The 19850-nt window shown below is 32.2% G+C and overlaps 1 protein-coding gene across 2 annotated transcripts in view; it reads right to left on the bottom strand.

Moving 5' to 3' along the window:
- Positions 1-208: 208 nt before the first annotated feature.
- LOC143235254 (syntaxin-7-like) overlaps positions 209-19850 on the bottom strand; it is a 39629-nt gene continuing 19987 nt past the window's right edge. For both annotated transcript variants that reach the window (XM_076473213.1, XM_076473214.1), the window contains exons 8-11: positions 16868-16958; positions 6652-6724; positions 6161-6243; positions 209-3894 (exon numbers count right to left, since the gene is read on the bottom strand). In XM_076473213.1, the coding sequence (XP_076329328.1) occupies positions 3802-3894; positions 6161-6243; positions 6652-6724; positions 16868-16958 (340 nt within the window). In that variant the 3' untranslated portion in view covers positions 209-3801. The remainder of the gene's footprint in view (positions 3895-6160; positions 6244-6651; positions 6725-16867; positions 16959-19850) is intronic.

Genomic DNA, 19850 nt, shown 5'->3' with positions numbered 1-19850 from the left:
GAGAGAACAAAGAAGAAAAAAAAAATCAAGTTAACAGATCAAGAAAATACAAGACAAAAGAAATTGAAGTAAAGAATAAATTAACATACAAGTTAAATCAGAAAGATAAAAATAAAGAAACACTGGATAAAATCAACAAGGAAAGTTTATCAGTTTTATAATGCAGGGTTGAAACATGATTTAATATGTACTTTATAACAAACACAACTTATCTTAGAATTTTTATTCAAAGAAAATGGCAGAATTCAGCAGATATCAATAATTCTAGTGAACATGAACAACAGTTAATGCTGTGGATTACCTCACATAATACAACCAACCAACCACAACCTTATAACACCTAGTAAGGAAGAGCTTGTGTCACTTCTTAACATACAAAAAAATCACCAGATATCATTGTCACAATGCCTTACAAGTAAAATGTTCTATGAAAAAGCATGCTTACCTTTATAAAATATGTAATTTTGAAACCAACTTTTAAAAACTATCATCTCAAATATAAATGCTTTCAGCTGCAATTTTGGTAATTTTTCATAAGTCATTGGAATACACTGCTGATAACAGTTTTGACTTTGCCCATTTCAGAAAGAGTCTATATCCATCTTTCACGTTAATACACTATACACATTACTCCTCACGAAATTGTTTTGTTTCTGAATTTGTTAAAGGTATAATGCAAAAGTCTCTGAAAAAACTATTATATGCTGTGACTAAGTAATCTTATATTTTTTAACAGTGACTTTAACAAACAGACAGAGGGTCTTGGAATGGGGAATTTTCTTGTTCTTTCTCTCTGTGTCAAATGATAAAACACAATGGCTTCAAGACTGTCAACTTTCTTTTAAGTTTTTATATTACTCTAATTGTGTAGATGATTGTTTCCTTACTTCCAATTCTCCTGAACAAGTATTGCAGTTCTTTAACTAACTTATAACAAATAAATCACACTTGCATCACACAAAATTCCCACAAGAAACAGGCCTTACAAATTAAGAAAAATGCCTTGACTCAAATTTTAACCCCAAATTATTTACTCATAACTTTCTAATGATCAACTTCAAGACTCACAGAAAAATTTGATTCCATCCTTAGAAATCAATCAATTTGATGTAAAGAAAGGAATTCAGACAGAATGTCAAACTTTGGAAACTTAAATAACCTTATAGTAGTCTAGATCCTAACAAAGTTATTTTCAATCTTAACAAAAACATCAATTTCACTTATGAATTGCTGCAAGTTTTCTTTCCCCACATTTTGGTTTTCCATTCAATTATTAGCATAAAATTCGTTGTTTTATATACTCTTACTCTAGCCACAGCATATCAGCTCATACCATGGTTCTATGTTGCTTATTTCAAAGTATAAACTTCTAGCTCATAGCTCAGTCATCTCTTGATTTATTTGAGATCCAATTGAAGGTTTGGACTTGTGAGGTCAAACCCTTTCAATTTATGTATTTGACCATGCCCAAGCTCTCACAGATTAACCTCTTTTAACCCTGTCTAAAAGAAGTTTAATTTGATGGTAGGCTGGTAGAGTTCCTGACGAGTAATAAAATTAAACTGGGTATACATTCTTTTTATGATTGGTATTATTAGTGCATACAAATATAGCTAATAAAAAGGAGAAAAAGGTCTCGTAGATTAATTTACTCTAATCCTGCTTAAATGAAATCCAAGAGTTGCAGCTACTGAGGATTCCTTCTTGTTTAAGCTTTTTTCCTGATTATTCTAAGAAAATTTTAATTTATACTCTTGTATAAAGGTTTATTATAAACTGTTCGAGGAAGAAAAATCAAATATCAGGAGTATATTTTGTGAAAATGTTCATATTTTTTCACTTCAATGAAAAAATGCATTCTCAATTTACTGTATTTAGTTGTACGAATTGTGGGAGTTGGTATACGGGAAGCACCATCTAAGAAAAACAAAGTGGTAGTTGGAACTTCCATCAGAAGTCCTAGAAACACATCACACATCTATCATGCACATGGCTAATAAGATTTGCATATTTTAATGTAACATATCCAAATCTTTAACACAACTATCAGTGAACAAGAACTATTGATAAAAACAACAAAAAACTCCCCATCCTTGAATTTTGTCAAAAACTAAATTCAAAGGAATGTGTGATAAAACTATTTGCATGCTTATGTCTAACTTTGCTTTGCCCAATAAACCTGAGAACATACAATGAAAAATTAGAGAATGTGTGAAATATGTTTATTTGTGTTTTATAACTGGACTTTGTCCAAATAACTTAAAACAAAAGTTATTGTTTATTTTACAGTTAAATCTTTTACTTTACTCTCAACAAACACAATTTAATAAAAGTGTGTGCACATGTGCGTGTGTATACACACATGCACACACACACGCATACCCTTTAACACATTGATATAAATAAGAATTACGGAATTTTCACAGATAATTAACTTGAAATACCTGTCTAGTGTTTACTATATTAACTGCCAGCTGACAAACAAAAACTGAGCAAACAAACCTGCAGAATATTTGACAAATACTATTCTGTCTCTCTCCATTTCTTTCTCTTCTGTAGAATGGCCCCACAACTTACTATGCTAAATACATTTTAACAAAACAAAATATAATTATTTTAATAAAAAGTTACTTTTTCCTTATTTGCAAATAAATAAAAATATTTATATTTCATGTACACTTAAATGAGTTTAATCTCCCTGAAATTTTATGTTTGGGACATTAAATGCATGCAGAAAAATGCAATTTACTACAAGGTATTTTGTGAATAAATACGACAACATAAGCACATAAAAAAGAACAGTTAAAATAAAACACTGTAGTATTAAAAATTGAAAAACCAGCAGGGAAAAATTATGGCTTTTTTTACCAAACACAGCTTTAAACTAAGTCTTCAAATTCCTGTCTTTTTATCTTAAAACAAGCTGTTTCTTAATCTGTATCACATTAAACAATATTATATTTTTAATTAGAAACTATAGAGCTATAGTTACATAATTTCCAACAGCACATTTATATACTTGCAGACAAAATTTGTTTCCATATTTCACACTTAATCAGATTAACCTAGCATCATCAGATTTTCACTTAAATCACATGTTGATGATGACAGCAAGTTAAAACAAAGTTACATTTCATTTCTTGTTCCCAGTTATGTGGTGATTATTTTATAAAATAGTTATTTTCACAGTAATAGATAAACTACAAGATAAAACACACAAAAACTAAAACTTTTTTTTACACACACAAATGTTAAAGTGCTCACTTTAAATTATTTCTCTTAAAATAAAACAATTATGAGAATAAAAAGCAGCTTTTCGTATGCTATACAAAGCAGGATTTTCCTAATTTGATTTTTTAGTTAAAATTGTTTTTAATAACAGTTACTGAGACAAAGATTACATATATCCAGGTTTTAAATTATTAACAAGTTTTTTTATTATTATTTATTTCTGTGCAATATGCTTAACCTTTAGAAACTATCAAGTTCCTTACGATCTTATCTTAATAGGCCTATATTTCCTCAGTAACATTAAAGCAACTTAATTACTAAAACTATTTACTTAATTATAATTAATTACCTTCTTCAAAAATAAATAAAGCATAAAAGAAATTTAATACATATGACATTAATCTTTATAGACACTGTTAATTTGGGTTACAGGTTAGATACATTAAAATTACTTAGATCACACTTTTTTTTTTGGTAAGATATAATTAAAGGTAATTCAAATAGTTATATCATGATATTCCTATAACAGAGCTCAGGTTTAAAGTTCAGTTCATAACTGTGTAAGCATTCTTATTTGCTGGTAAGATATATAATTAATCCCACGATGACAGCAACAATGACCAAAATGATGACAATATAGCATGCTTTACGACGAGCTGCAGCCTAAAAGAAATCATGACAAATTGAATCAAAATATGTTCATACCCAGCTTACAACATCTATCATATGATAAACTATACAAGTCTCATCTTCAATTCATCTATCCACCGTTATACTTTAGAGATTTTTTGTGATAAAAATTTGGACTGGATATAATTATTAGCTTTCTATATGTTTAGAGAATGAGGGAGTCTGGATATTCTTGATGGGCCAAAAGTCTTCATGCCCAATAAAACTGCAACTGAGTTGAGGAAAGATTCTGACATGGTTCAATAGATAGAGTGAGATGAAATCACTAAAATGACCTAGCCATACAACATACACTATCTTATGGTTGATGAATAAATGTAATGCACATTTATTGGAAAAAAAATACATTGGAAAAAAAAAATCCTAGCTATTGAACATCTACTATTTTTCTCCAGAAGTTAATGTGGAATGCATTAAATCTTAATTCTCTGGCTACAGACTCAGATGATTCAACCTAAATATCAGTCTTTAAAGTTTCCATACTATAACTTCAAGTTTTCAGTAACCATTAATAATTATTTGTACACAAAAAAAATCAGAATTTTTTAAATGAAATATTTTCACTAAAGATTTCTTCATGAACATATGGAGTTAAACATCTCCAGGTGCAAAATGATTTTTCATGTACAGATTAAACATTCGTATTTGAAATTTCAAACTTTTTTAAATCAGTAAAGCTTTATTTTTCTAACCTAACTTTATATAAGGTTGGTTTATTTGACTGATCTAGTAACACCAAAAAACAAAAAAAAAAGAAAGTTAACTGTTCTTTTTTTCTAGAATGACATCAAATGTAACTTTTCTTTCTATCCTTAATAGCTATAGGTTTATAATATAAAAATGTTTATATCTACATTCTATTGTTCTCTTAACTTACTCAAACATTTGTGCAACAGAAATCAATAATAACTTAGTAAATGTTTAGCTCATATTATTACACTATTGAATTACATAATGTGCAGACTACGCAAGAAAATTTTATTATTAGAATGCTATTAACAATTGTTAATTTAAAAAGGGGAAACAGGAGTCTTAAAACAATATGGAAACAAAACAGGTAACGTAAAGTAAAAATACAATGTCAAAAAACAAACAAGCTTAAGGTTTGAAACAGTTTTAACATTACTTCCTCAAACTATAAATTCCTATTTTGATTTCATGTCGAAAAACTAATATTTATGAAGTCAATACACACACAAATGCACACTCTTTATAGCATTTTTAAAAGTTGTATATATATATATATATATATATAAATAGTCATGAATTTTTAAGGTTGTATAGATGAATACACATACTGAATGCAAGTATAAGACAATGTGTTATAATATAACGGTATTTGATTAAAAGTTATCACTTATAATATTTCTTGTTGTTGTTGTTGTTATATTCTCCTCCCTCCTCCTCTTTGCCAGCCATTGTATTTCTGCAGGTAGCCACATTTCCTCTAACAGTAACATTTTGTGCACTCTACAAGTTTGAAAATGTATTATATTAACAATTATGAATTGATTACATTATTGTATCTTCCCCACTCCATTTTTGATGGACTTTTGGTTGTTACACTTCTACAACCATCTTTAACTGTAATGACCCTAGACTCTGGTGGGCCATTACTGCTGCATACTTTATCTCAAACTAAATATTTTCTAAATAAAATATATAACTAGAAAATTTCTGCCTCACTTTTGCCTAAAACTGCCATCTCCTGCTTGTATGATTCTCAGCACTCTTATAATCAGCTTTAAGGATGGCTATTCTATCTGCAGTATCTATAATATTTACAATCATGCAGTGTGTATTATAATTTGAACTTACAATTAGCCCTCACTATGATTACTGATCTGATGCTCAAAAATGAGTTTGGTGCTATTTCTTAAACTATGGCTTGAAGATATCTGTTGTGGGAGACAGCCTAGACTCATGCAATGTTTAAGATATTTTTGTAACATGGCCAAAATCTATCATGAAGTGGTAAAAAAACTACAATCCTGTCAACAGCATCATGTCTGAAAGGGCAGAAACCTTATGATTCACAACATCAAAACAGTTTCAAAAATAAATTAATCACTACGGTACATGTGTCATGCCTGCCATATACATATGAAATTACATTCATGGTCTGCATGCAGCTATATATTTATGCATGAAGTAGATTACGAGGCTCCAAAAATGTGATCACAATAATAGAAAAGATGTATTGAATATTTATCTTGACACAAGACTGATAGTGTTTTACCTGATGTTGTCTTGCCTTAGATAATTGTTGCGTTCCTTGTTCAACCTGTATGGCTGAACTCTCCACATTTGCTTCAATGCTGTCTGTAAATACGAAAAGCAATTTAGCAGTAATTCTATTACACAACTTTAATGTTCACAGAGAATTTTCTTTTAGTTAGTTAATTTTGATTTTCTGAACCAACAGATGGAATTTATTTTAATTTGATAAAAACATTAGGCTCAGATCTTCTCAAAATCTACTTAATTTACAAAACACACAGAAAAAAAAAGTAACATACTTGGTTCACTGTGAGAAATAACACTCATTAGAACACAACTAAATTCTTTATCCTGTTAAATTTAACAAACAAAATACACGTAATCACTAAAATACATCCATTTTCTTCAACCTCAGACTTTTAACATTTTCAAATAATTTGTAGTAGTCTTCATCTATGGTTGAAGTTTAGTCTCCATGTCATTTTTAAAATATTCAAATAAAGTACATACCAATAATATCGCCTTGTTCGTGAACTAGTGACGCTAAGTCTTTAAATATCTGGTTCACGTCTTGAATATCTGACTAAAGAAATTAGAAAAAAAAAAGCTCCATGTTAATGTGATAATTAATGTTCAGAAAGAATTATTTTATTAGTAAACACTAGGAATAAGTGTTTTGATATGATTATGAAGTCAGTAATATACAAGACAGATTTAAAATGTGGTTAGGTAACCAGCAGTGTCAAAGATATTCAAAAGTATAAAGGAAATCAGTGCTATTGTGAGACAAAGGAGATTCATGAATGTTTCATAAAATTAACATTATCTAAAATCATTATAAAGAGACTAGCACCCTACAAACATACTATTGACATTTCACATTCAAAATACAAAGTTAGTACTGAGTTTCCCATACAAATAACATTTTAGAAAAAAACTTAAAGACTACAGAGCTGTCTCTGGCTTCCTAGTTTCTTTTTTGTAAATACTTACAGGTTAGAGAGACATCACTACTTATCTAGTTACTCAAGATAAGCAATATAACGATTCCAATAAATGGCATGTATTTAAAATGCATTTAGCATAATATTTATGACAATTAGGATCTCCTAACATTTGTAAGATTTGTCATTAAAGTTTGAAAAGTAACAAAATTAGAAACCAATGAGTAAATACACAGAATAGCCTCAACAAAAACACAGATGACTGCTATCATCTATATACGTTTTTTTGGTTGTTGTTTTTTTTTAAATCAACTTTCTTAAGAAGAGCCACAATTTTATGGAGTTGAGAATTGTGTGTTCTCATTAAACTTTAACTCTATCAAATCTGATACACTTAAAAGCAGCATTTGATTATTGTATATCTCAAAATCCATCATGAATATTTTTATGAGTTTTGATGGTAGTCTTTTAATTTCATAATTAAGTTATTATGCAAGAGTGTTACAAAATAAAATGAAACAAAGCCAACCACCCATGTTATTGTTTGTTTTTAAGTTTTACACAAAGATACACAAGGGCTATCTGCACTAGCTGTTCCTAATTTAGCAGTGTGAGACAAGAGCAAGAAACTACCCATCACCATACACTACTACATTATAATGCCCCATGGCTGAAATGGCAAAAATGCTTAGTGAAATGGGGATTGAAACCTGTGACCCTCAGAGTGCAAATCAGGTTACATTTGCTTCTTTTATCATGAAGCCATGATGGTGAACGGAATTTAAACAAATCCATTTATATGATTGAATACATGGATACTTTAGATGCAATTTCACTTTACAAAGAGATAAATGTGACAGCACATGCTACTTGTTAGAAGAGAGTACAATAATCATGGGTAAAAATTATATTATTTTGTGCACAACATCATTGTGCCAAATGAGCCAAGAGTTTATTAAATGACACAGCAAAAGGTAATTTGACACATGTTCATTCTCATTACACTTTATCATTGACATCCAAGAGAGAATAGGAGGAGGACACCCAATCTGAGGAGTGAATTGCATTTGGGCACCTCAACTCTAGGAAAATTACCCATCTGAAAGATCTTGTAACTCCTTCTACACCAGCAGAACTGTGCTAATTTGAAATACATGGTTACAGCCATCTTTGCAGAACCTACCCAGCAAGTTGCCTCCATGGTCAACCATTCAGTCAGCAACTTGCAACCGATAATTGGTAAGGACTCCTGTACTCCACTGGAAGAAGGAAAGGAGAGCATTGGGAAGTCTGTAGGGACCACAACACCTGAGATACTCCAATGAATAATTATGAAACCTTGTTTTGAAAAGCAGATCACACTGAGTAATTCAATCAAGCCATGGTAAGAACGGGCAGCAATCTCCTTCTGCTTTATCCATGTCGTCTATGGATGGTGAGGTCTGGGATGAGCATATCACAATGCAAGTATCATGAAGAACTTACACTTGAGTGTTCTTGTGAAACATTCCACATTGAGGGCAAGAGTATAAAGCCATGGAAATATAGAAATCAACACAGCCTTCAGTGCAGATTTGATGGAAGTATGTTTGCAAATGGTTATGGCCATCTTAGTGGAACCCACTCAGAGTACAGACAAAATAAATGGTCAGGCACCATTTGCCACAGAGTGTGATCCTAAGTGAAGTTGAAGAAGGGGCTCCTTAATGGAAAGAAAGCATTAATAAAGACTTAACTCATGTTATAGTTTATTTGAAGTCAGGAAAAGAGCCACAGGCAGTAGGTGATAGTCAATGAAGCAGAAACAGCAATGTGGTGTATGTAGTGGGAGTAGAACATATGCAAAATGTCTTACATATGCTTTATAGTAGAATATCCTCCAATGGCTTATTAAGGCAAAAAACAAGGGAGAAAGAAGGTGATACAGTTGCTGTAAAGATACATGAAAGAGCTCATACCAGGAAGAAGATAAAGAGGAACAAAGCTACCTGTATCAAATGTCGAACCCAAGTCATTAGGCAAACTGGGGAAAAATCGTAGGAAGAGATAGGTTGCAAAAGGAGAAACAGGTAGTAATTAGGACCTTGGTAGGAAGCCAAGTGAGAAATATAACAATGTAGGGTACAGATCTTCTGGATCAAAAGGAGGGCAGAAATGAGAAATTGAGGATAGGCAGATTGAAGGCTACGGAATGACACAAAGACCTGATAACACTGATGGTTTAATTTGTTTTGAATTTTGTGCAAAGTTATATGAAGGCTATCTGCACTAGCCATTCCTAGTTTAGCAGTGTAAAACTAGAGGGAAGGCAGCTAGCCATCACACCACCCACAGCCAACTTTGGGCTACTCTTTTACCAATGAATAGTAGGATTTACCATCACATTATAATGCCTCCACCACTGGAAGAGCAAGCATGCTTGGTGTGATGGGGATGCAAACTCTTGGATTACAAATCAAGTGCCTTAAGGCTGAGGGTAAAATTATCTGACCCATGATGTCTGTAGTCTGGGAGGAGGAAGTACACTTGCAAAGAGAGATGAAATATGAAACACACAAAGAGAAGTAAGGCAGGAAGCACCACAATAATGTCCATGAGGAGGAGCAACAGACATTTCAGTAGCCTGCAGGGTTGAAAGGAATGGGCTAACATGGAAAAGACAAAGCAAGGACCATGTGGAAATGAGAAAAACGTAATGTATAGGATAATGCCACTCAACAACCAAAACTGAGGAAATTGTAGAACCCTTCTCTAAGAGCCACATGAGATACTCAGAGGTACATGCAAAAGTTGGGTGGGAATTCTGAAAACTCAGAGTCAATGCCCTACTTGTGTAGATAGATGGTGAAAGGGCAAAGGGAACAGGTCAAATTTGAAGGAATTCTGCAAGAGAAATCAGAAAATCTAGCCAAAAAAAAAGCTAGGTGGGAAGATGTAAAACAAATAGTGCAGGATGGGATGGAAGGGAAGAGAAAGGACCATTTGCAGTTAGAAGAACTGAGGGAACCAAAGTTCAGTAAGCCATGAAGAAGCATCGAGAATAACTGTGCATGAATGAAGGAGACCACTCAAAGAAGTAAATGGATAGGAGGGTAAACATAAAAGGAACAGATAAGACTAACAATGGCTGTTAGCTAAGTCTCTAGCTAAGGCTAGAGAAGGGGGAACTGTGGACTAAAACCAAGGTAACTGGGATTGAGGTCAGTGAAAAAAGCATGATAAGGGGCATAACCAGATGCAGACAGAGCCACCAACAAACAGCAGGAATCTCAACTGGGATAAACAAGATCCAGACAGAAAAGACAATGGACCAAGAGATGCAAAGCACTTGTTATGTGACACAGCATCAAAACCATTTGATGTGAGGTAGTGGTGTGGGGAAGTCCAAGAAAGATCCACAGTATAAAAATACAGGAAATGGGATCTTGTACCCCTTGGGTAATCAATACAAGCCACTCAGTAGAAATGTTAAAATGTACTATAATCTACTGGTGGGTGGCAAGAAAATACAAATAACCCAAAGCCCACTGAATAGCCAGGAGTTTGAAAGCACCGATGTGAAGAAGCCTTCAAAGACCAATGAACCAAACCCCTTTGTGATTGACCCAGCACTTCAGCTTTGAAGGGAAGCATCTGTAAGCAGATGTAACTCAAAATGCAGAGAGGGAAGTGTAAGTCCTACCAACATATGAGCCTTGTTCAACACCATGAAGATTGACAAGCAAGGGGGAAGGGGGAGGAAGATTAATATGAGCATCAAAGGGATTCCAATGTGAAGTACCACTGATCAGGAAGAACCCATTGAAGGTAATGCACAAACTGTCAAGGGGAATGACAGGTGTCAGAGGCAACCACCACTCCAGTAGCTATAGAACCTTACCAGTAACAAGCAAAGGAACAGAAAAAACAGTCTGAATAGCCACCTCCACAGAATGGAGTCTGACCAAAATGAGTGTTGAAGAAAACACCGAGATGAACAAAGTACTGGGGAGGATGATGGAAGGACCTCTCCAAACTGATCAACCATTCCATCTGTACATCTTCAAGAATGATCTGATCTTGTTTGGAAATAAAGAAGCCAGTTGTCCATGTACACATGGAAATGCAATTCCCAGGGTATGAATGTGTCAATCAATGGGACAAACACTCAGCAAAAGCAGATGATATGGAAGCAATATCAAAGAACATAGCTCTAAAGGGTATACCCTTCTATGATAGGCAAACTGGCCAAAGTAAAACCCATGTGAAGCATATATAACAAGGTCTGTCTTGAATAGACACTGGCATGATCAGGGATCCCAGGAAGGAGAGAAAGAAAGCCACTATATCACAGAAAACTGAAAGAGAGGACCAGAAAGGTCACAAAATGAGACTCTGAACCACACCAAAAGAATATTGCACCTCTTGCAAGTAAAAGCCAAGTCCCATTGAAAAGAAGCAACCTACAACAACACAATAACTATGTCAAACTCAAAATATTATAAAAACTGAGCCATAAAAATAACTTGTATATACTGAATCAGGCAGTGGATCTGCAAGAAAACACATGGCTGACAGTGGGAGGGAAGAGGAGAAAGTGTCTCCAGAAACCCCATAACATTCCCATAAAAAAAACATCGGACAGCAAGAGTAGGAACAATGCTGGATTATGGGGTAGAGGTAGGATAAACAGGAAATGTTTGGGACCCATCCCTACAAACAGGTAAACTGAACCCACAACTGGTTTTCCAGAATGAGAGAACCTGCCCAAAAACGTGCAGGGACACAATAACCCAAATTCCATGGGAGACAAACATAACAATGCCATTGTCAAATGAGATAGCAAGAACATAGTGAAAACCCAAACAAAAGGAAATGGAGAAAATAAAACAATTGCAGGAAATAAAACAAAACATACCATACCTGAAATATAAGCTCTGATAAAACCAACAAGAGCTGTGGGAAGGAGTGGGAAAGCATGACAAACATCAAGGGTGGGGAAATCAAAATTATAGTTAGCATACACCTGTAAAAGCTTCAAATAGTACAGGAAGAATACAGGCACAAACAGGAGGCAACATGCATTCCATATATTGCTTAATCTCCCACTGAGAAACTCCTTGAGGCAAGGCCAAAAGTGTAGAAATAGATGCACCACATGTACTTGAAGTGGTGACAGCTACTTCATAATTAACACACAATATGAAAAAAGTGAAATTTCTACAGCAAACTCAGGTAAATCAAATGCTCTCAAAGAAAATTGAAATGAAGTTGAATGAAGTTAATTTGAGCTAAGCTAAAGTTAAACCACTTCTGGGGTAATAACTGATCTAAGGAAAGTCATTGCACTTGACCACTGCTATACGAAAGGGGATAATTTAGTGGTAGGTACACAGAGAAAGTCACAAGCATCATGTGATACAAGTGCTTTCCTATTGGTGGAAAGGTGATGTATAGTGATTTACATGACAAATGTGCCGGAACTTCAATCAGTTGGTTATTTTAAATCATGATAATACCCATTTAAGCTTAAAATTGAGAATTAAAAAGACTAATAAAAAAATGTAAATTTTGATTAGTTGGTTATTGTGATCAAAATTTGAATAATTGAGGTAATCAATGCACGTGCGTAACTTATTATATTCACCAAGTTAATTATCCAGCTGATCATCCTGTGAGAAAAATAAAACTGTCTTAATTGAATATGACCTCTACCCTGCCAAAATTTATTCATGTCCCTCAGACCTACTATTCTAACTGTTCATTATAAAAAGATGAGGCATCAACACAATCAATTTCCTTTACAGTCTTAAACTCCTCAATCAGGTCTCCTCTGACTCATTTCTTTTCAAAAGAAAACAAGCACAAAGATCTTAACCTATCCTTACATGACAACCATTCTTTCCCAATCATCCAGTACTAATAATTGTAGCCTCACTCTCTACTCTTTCCAATAATTCAATGGCCATTCTAAGGTAAGAAGCCCAACCCTTGAATACAGTGCTCCAGTATGGCCTGACAAATGACCTATGTAATAATGTCATAAAATTTTTAGAGGTATTCAGTATTGCTGAAGAGACCCTGAAATACTAATTGCAGTACCACTAACAACAGCACATTGCTTGAATGGCTTTAAAAAACTGATCAACTGTTACACCAAGATCCTTTTCTTCCACAACAGTTATTCCCATTCAAATTATACTTAACATTCAAATTATAACTCACATGCATTATTTTGCATTTATTATAATTAAAACTATTTGTCATTTATTTGCTCAACTCACTATATGATCTAAATCTCTTTGTAAATCAGCAGCATTCTCTCTTCACAACTAGCAATAACCTTGACCTTAATATTATCTGCAAATTTAAATAATTTATTAACTATTCCTTCATCTGTGTTAGAGGTACATTAATAACAGCAAAAGTCCTACAACTAAGCACTGAAATACACCACTTGTGACACTGATCCAGTTTGACTGACCTCCATTTGTAACAACCCTATGCTTTCTTCCATCCAGCCACTCTTCTATCCAATTGGCTAACTTATCCTCCCACACCTATAGAAACAATTTATTTTTTACAAAGCCTTTTATGTGGCACTTTGTCAAATGCTTTCTGAAAATCCAGATACACCAAATCTACACTCTTACCCTCAATCTCTGTATGCAATAACCTTTTCAAAGGCCAAAAATTTGTAAGGCTATACATTAAAATTCTAAACTTCATTACATGACTTCTCAAATTTTCAAGTACTTTTCCCACAACTGATGTAAAAGTAATGGGTTTATAATGACTAGGATGATGTATGTCACTCTCCTTGAAAGAAGTTACCTTATCTAATTTTCTCCATCTCATATTCTCTAGTACCAGCCCACTATTCAGACTTACAATAAATAGTACTATTTGGTTTACGTATCAAATCTTTAATCTCATCATAGCCTTGGGGAAATACTGTCTGGCTCAGGAGATTTTATTTTTTAAAAAAACTTCCCAATTTTTTCTTAACCAGTTCAGTATAATGCAGTTATACTGTTTGATCTCTTTTCCATTTATCAACTGTTCAAGATATAGAATACTGCCCAAACATTTATGAGTAAAAACAGAAGAAAAAAGCAACATTTAATAACCCAGCCATCTCAAAATCAGACACTAACCTTCCTTTAACACCCCTCACAAATTCTAACCCCATTCTAGCATTTTGTTCACCCTTAATGTATTTATTAGAAATATTTACTGTTACTTTTTACATTTTCAGCCAACGTCTTCTCATACATTTTTTGGATATCATAATTTCCTGTTTTCTCAACTTTCTTGATATTCTATAATTTTTCTGTCATACCAGTCAATTTAACCTTTTAAATTTATGATGCTTTTGTTTAATTTTACATCTTAAACACTTTGTGGTTTTTTAGCTGCAGCTACACTTTTCTTTACATGATGAATATGTTTGCCTTGAATATTTAAACATTTATCTTTTAAAATTTTCCACATCTGATCAGTGTTTCCAAATAACTCAGCTGCCCAATTCACAGACAATTCTTGTCACATCCTTTCAAAATTTTTCTGAAATTTTTGGCCAAAATATCATTACTCCTTACCTCCATATGCTGCAAAACATCAAAACTAATGGAGCAATGATTACTTGCATCCAGACATTCCCTCAATTTTTACCCTCTCAATCATTTCTATATTTGAAGTTAACAATGAATTTAAAGTGAAGAAAGCCATCCTTAATAGTTTTCAAAAGCCTTTCTCCCCCACAGTTTGACTATTGTTTCTCAAATTAAAATCACCCATAATTACAACTTGTTTGATCTCTTTTCCATTTATCAACTGTTAAAGATATAGAATACTGCCTTAAATTTTGAGTAAAAACAGAAGAAAAAAGCAACATTTAATAACCCAGCCATCTCAAAATCAGACACTAACCTTCCTTTAACACCCCTCACAAATTCTAACCCCATTCTAGCATTTTGTTCACCCTTAATGTATTTATTAGAAATACACTTAACAGCTGAAATTTTAACTCATTGTAAAGTTTATCACTAATTTCATCAATATCGTTTGGTGGTCTGTAACAAATTCCCACTTTGATTTTTTTCCCTTCATGTCAACTAATAGAAACCTAAATGGATTCAATCTTCTTGTTTATATCTTTATCCTCAACTTCAACAACATGTAACTCACATTTTACATTGAAAGTCTCTCCTCCTCCATCTCAAATACTTTATCACTATTAAACAGCCTGTAACCCTGTATTTCAAAGAAACTTCTGTTAACAAAACACCTATGTTTAACCCATGTGTCAATTATTCCTATTACATCAAAATCCACCATTACTAGGAATGCTCTTATGTAATCGATTTTGTTTCTTATACTTCTAGCATTACCATAGTAACAATTAAGCCTATCCTTATAACTACTTCTACACTCATTCATTATGCTTAATTTTTCTTTTCCTTTTATTCTTTTTGCATTTAGTTTTTACTGGTCCTCACTACTGTCTATTCCTAGTTTAAAGTTTCCCTCACAGGTGAGTTAAAAGCATTAGCAGACAAGCCAACCCCCACCCTAGTTAAAGGTAAACCATCCATTCCAATAAAACACCTTTTTTCAATGAACCAATCCCACAAGTTCAACCAGCCTTTGCACTCATTCTTAAATACTAACCTAAGCCTAGCATTTAACTCTGGTGACATACTTATAACTTCATCCTTATAGTTAATTTTGGGCAGAATCCCCAAATAAGTTATGGTCTGTTTCTTTAAATGCCTTTATTAACCCTCTTTACTAATTAATTAGTCCCTCTGTCCTACCAACACTAGCTCTTACATGCACCACTAAAAACTGCATCTCTGCTAGTCCCCATTGTTATATCTCCTACTCTGTCATTTGTACTTTAAACTTGTGTACTAGGTAACATAAACTGACTTTCTCCATATTTACCCCACAGACTATTATATTCACATGCCTTGTAAAGGAATCATGAATAACTATAACTTTCTTATCAACAACATCCTTCTCTAATCCTTTTGTTTTCCTTCCTTCAAATAGTTCATCTGCACAAGCCAAAGGCAGAAATTTGTTGTTCAAATATAGATGTGTACTGTTACGAGCTCAAAGATATTTAGGATAAATAATTGTTTTTTGAATTTCATGCAAAGCTATATGAGAGCTTTATGTGCTAGCCATCACATTATAATATTCCATGGCTGAAAGGGCAAACATAACTGGTGTGATGGATATTCAAACCTGTGACCCTCATATTATAAGTCAAGCACCCTTTCCAATTGGCCATGCTGGGCCTTAGGATAAACGAATGTAGTTTCATGTTACAATAAGAAGCCATTCTATAAAGAAAACAAAGGTAATTTAAATTTTTGGTGATCATAAGGTCAGTCAAATTGGCCAATGACACTTTGAAATAGGGTAAAGAAAATATAATGTTTTATCAGTAAAAAAAACGTATAAAAAGAATTTAGAGGTTTTAGAGATTACACAAAGGAAATTTTTAATCTTAACATGAAAAATACTTTCCATGCAGACTTATTAAAAACAAATACTCAATAGGTTTGTGGGCAAATATTTATTTTAGTTTATTAAAAATGCTTCACTAAAAATGTAATTTTTTGTATGTGAAAGATTTGTAATGTTAACTGAAAAACTGACAAATTTTGTAAAAATGTACACATTATATCGAAAGTTAGAAGTATTAAAAGTACCAAAATTTTAAATAAGTACAAAGAAGTCATATTGCTGGTCAAATTGAACAAGCTCATATTGAAAGAGTTAAACTTTACCTCTAGCTTCTTAACAGCTTGTTCTCGTTCTCTCAGGAGTTCAATATCCACTTCTTCTTCCATTTGCAGAACTTTCTGAGATTGTGTCGGGCTGTCATAAAACCAGCTTTGTTGTTTAAAAACTTGGTAAATAACCACACTGTTCCAACTTTACAACACCTCAAATAATTGGTTTTAATTTCAGGTAACTTTGGATGTCCAGAACAAATTTAATTTCCTAACCCCAATTATGACTAGTTTGTTTCATTACTGAAGTTAATCGTGATGTAACAACAATACTTCGATGTCTCAATTAATTCCCAAATGATAATAAAGTAACTAAAGAAAATTCACATTGTCTATTTACTGAAATATTTCAGACAGTACAAATTCAACCTCCTTGCTATAGCAGATCAAAGTGCACATCACAACTTTAAGTTATATTCAAAATTCAATTAAATTACTTTATCATTTTATAATATGAATACTTAAAATCAAAATGTAACTAATCAATTAAATTTTAATACAAGTCTGAAGTTTGTAATTTCCCAAAGTTTAAACAATTTTTATATCCCCCATTATGAGAATTTTAATATTTGTTCTCTAGTCTTAACTTACTTACTATTTCTCATTGTAATATAGATATTGCTCAGACAAAGCACAATTTTTATAGATTACAATCTTATTTGTTTACAAAGCCATGATATAAAATCAGCCCCCACTTGCCATGCCCTCCTGTCACATCCTCCATTTCACAAATTGTCAATAGTTCTCATTGAGGTTTTACACTATATTACTTATAACTAAGAGAAAGTTAAAGTTTTAATTTACCAAATTACATGTTATATTACATTGCTTTTGTACAAGGCATTGTTTATTTCTTCATTCAGTTTACAATTTATTTTCTTAGGAATCACATCACTGAGCTTTGTTGAATTTTTAAAGGCTGTTATGGTATAGTTAGAAAGAAATCATAGCTATAGAACATTATCTTTATTATTCTATGTATGTGTAGTAAAGTACTTAATTAGATAAAAATTTAGTGTAGTAGTACCAAAAGTATGAAAAAGTAGGTTCAAGTTTTATCAACATTCAAAAGTCAAAACAAAAGATCCAGGTAATCATCATATTTCTTTTTCATGTGTATCTATATTTAATAAAACTTAACCAAAATGTAAAAAATTAGAAACTTACATTAAATGAGGTAAGTTAATGAAAACAAAAATAATATATTCCTCACAAGATATGTTTACAAGCAACCCATGTATTATATAATCTGATATAGTAATGTGAAATATGCACTATTCCGAGTGCTCTAGAACTTGCATTGTGGGATTGTAAGTCACAGACAAAAGACCAATAAAACAAAATTTAAGTACATGTACACTCTTACAATTTGAAATTATTTTTTTAAAGAAAAAATGGGTAATTTAGACTTTTTTTTAAAACAATGATTGTAAAATTAATCAAATTGACCAAATAATTATAGTGTGAGGGGAGAGAAAATAAAATTGGATATTTATTGAAGAGGTTTTAGAGATTATGGAATTAAAATTGGACAGTTTTCACATGAAGAAAAAAAAATTTTACTCATAATAGGAAAACCACTTTGCACTCAACATTCTAGCTCCATGTATTAAAAATTCAATTTTTTGTCTATAAAAGGTTTGTAATGTTTAATCTAGTTTGAAAAGTTTCATGAAGGTACGTGAAACATTAAAAGTTATAGTATGGAACTAGTGGTCATTTTGGGGTCATATGGTCAGTGCAACCCACCAAGTCAGTAGCAAAAGAGTTAACTGTATTAATGATGATAACAAATAGCTTTAATAATGATAGCAAGAAAAAAAAAATATAATGCACTTCTACATATTTAATAGATAGTTCTGCTATTTTCATTTTTATAAGGTGTGTCCATACACAATGCAAGAAAAACATTAAGTAGAGCAGTTACTTCTTTACATTTTCCATCCAGGATCAGTCAATGCACATGGTTATAAAACCTCAAAGTAATAATCATTTTCCATATTACAACTTTTAATGTTTTGTGTATCTTAATGAAGTTTGGCATGATTTCAGCAAATATTACAAGTCTCTTGTACACAGAAAATGAGTTTTTTTAATTTAATATTTTTATAACAGGTGATCCATGAATATAATGAGTCAGTGCTTGACTGCTCCAAGTGCAAAGTGATTTTCATGTTAACATTAAAAAGACTTTTCTTTATCTCAAAATTTTCAAATTTCAGTTGCATAACCTCTAAAGGCTCCTAAACAAATACCAAACTTTTTTTTCCAGAAGAACTTTATACCTTATCTGTTATTTTCTCTACCCTAACTCTATGCAAACTCAATTTGAATGAACTTGTGACAACTATAAAAAACATGAAATACACCTAAACACAAAAAAATATCCTATAAGTATCATAAATTAACTGGTTTTCTAACTATAGCACATAAATCTTAAGATAAGCATTTAAGCTACTCAATCTGAACACCATGAGAGAAACTTTGAAACTGAAGATAGAGCAAACAAAACTATGTACTGAAAACAACATAATACATCACGTGACAAATTATTATTTAGAACCAATAGAAGGATAAAACTGTAAAGTAGAAAACATTAGAGAGAACTACTGATAATTTATTAAAGACAATGTGACAGGTGGGTCAGATTTTCTAGTTTATGACTCCATAAACAAAGAATAAAAGCTATAAAAAATTATGCTTTGTCTTCATTTTACCTATATTACAATGCATAATCAATATTAAATTTTATTCCTGGGTAGTAAATAAATTAGAAGACCTACAATAAAAATGCCAATTTTCATATTTGATGAGATTGAAGATTTATTTAAATATTTCCATATACAATTAAGAACTTAAAACTTATATAAAATATTAAAATTTGATCTATTACATACATTTTGATGCCAAGTTTATTTGTATGCTATTATTACAAAGTAGTTTAATTAACTTGTGAATGTAATTCTGTATAAGATTG

The sequence above is a fragment of the Tachypleus tridentatus genome, chromosome 12 (genome assembly GCF_004210375.1).
Source record: "Tachypleus tridentatus isolate NWPU-2018 chromosome 12, ASM421037v1, whole genome shotgun sequence".
Classification (NCBI taxonomy): Eukaryota; Metazoa; Arthropoda; class Merostomata; order Xiphosura; family Limulidae; genus Tachypleus; species Tachypleus tridentatus.
The sequence above is the reverse complement of the archived record's forward strand: the minus strand, read 5'-3'. Positions and strand labels throughout refer to the sequence as shown.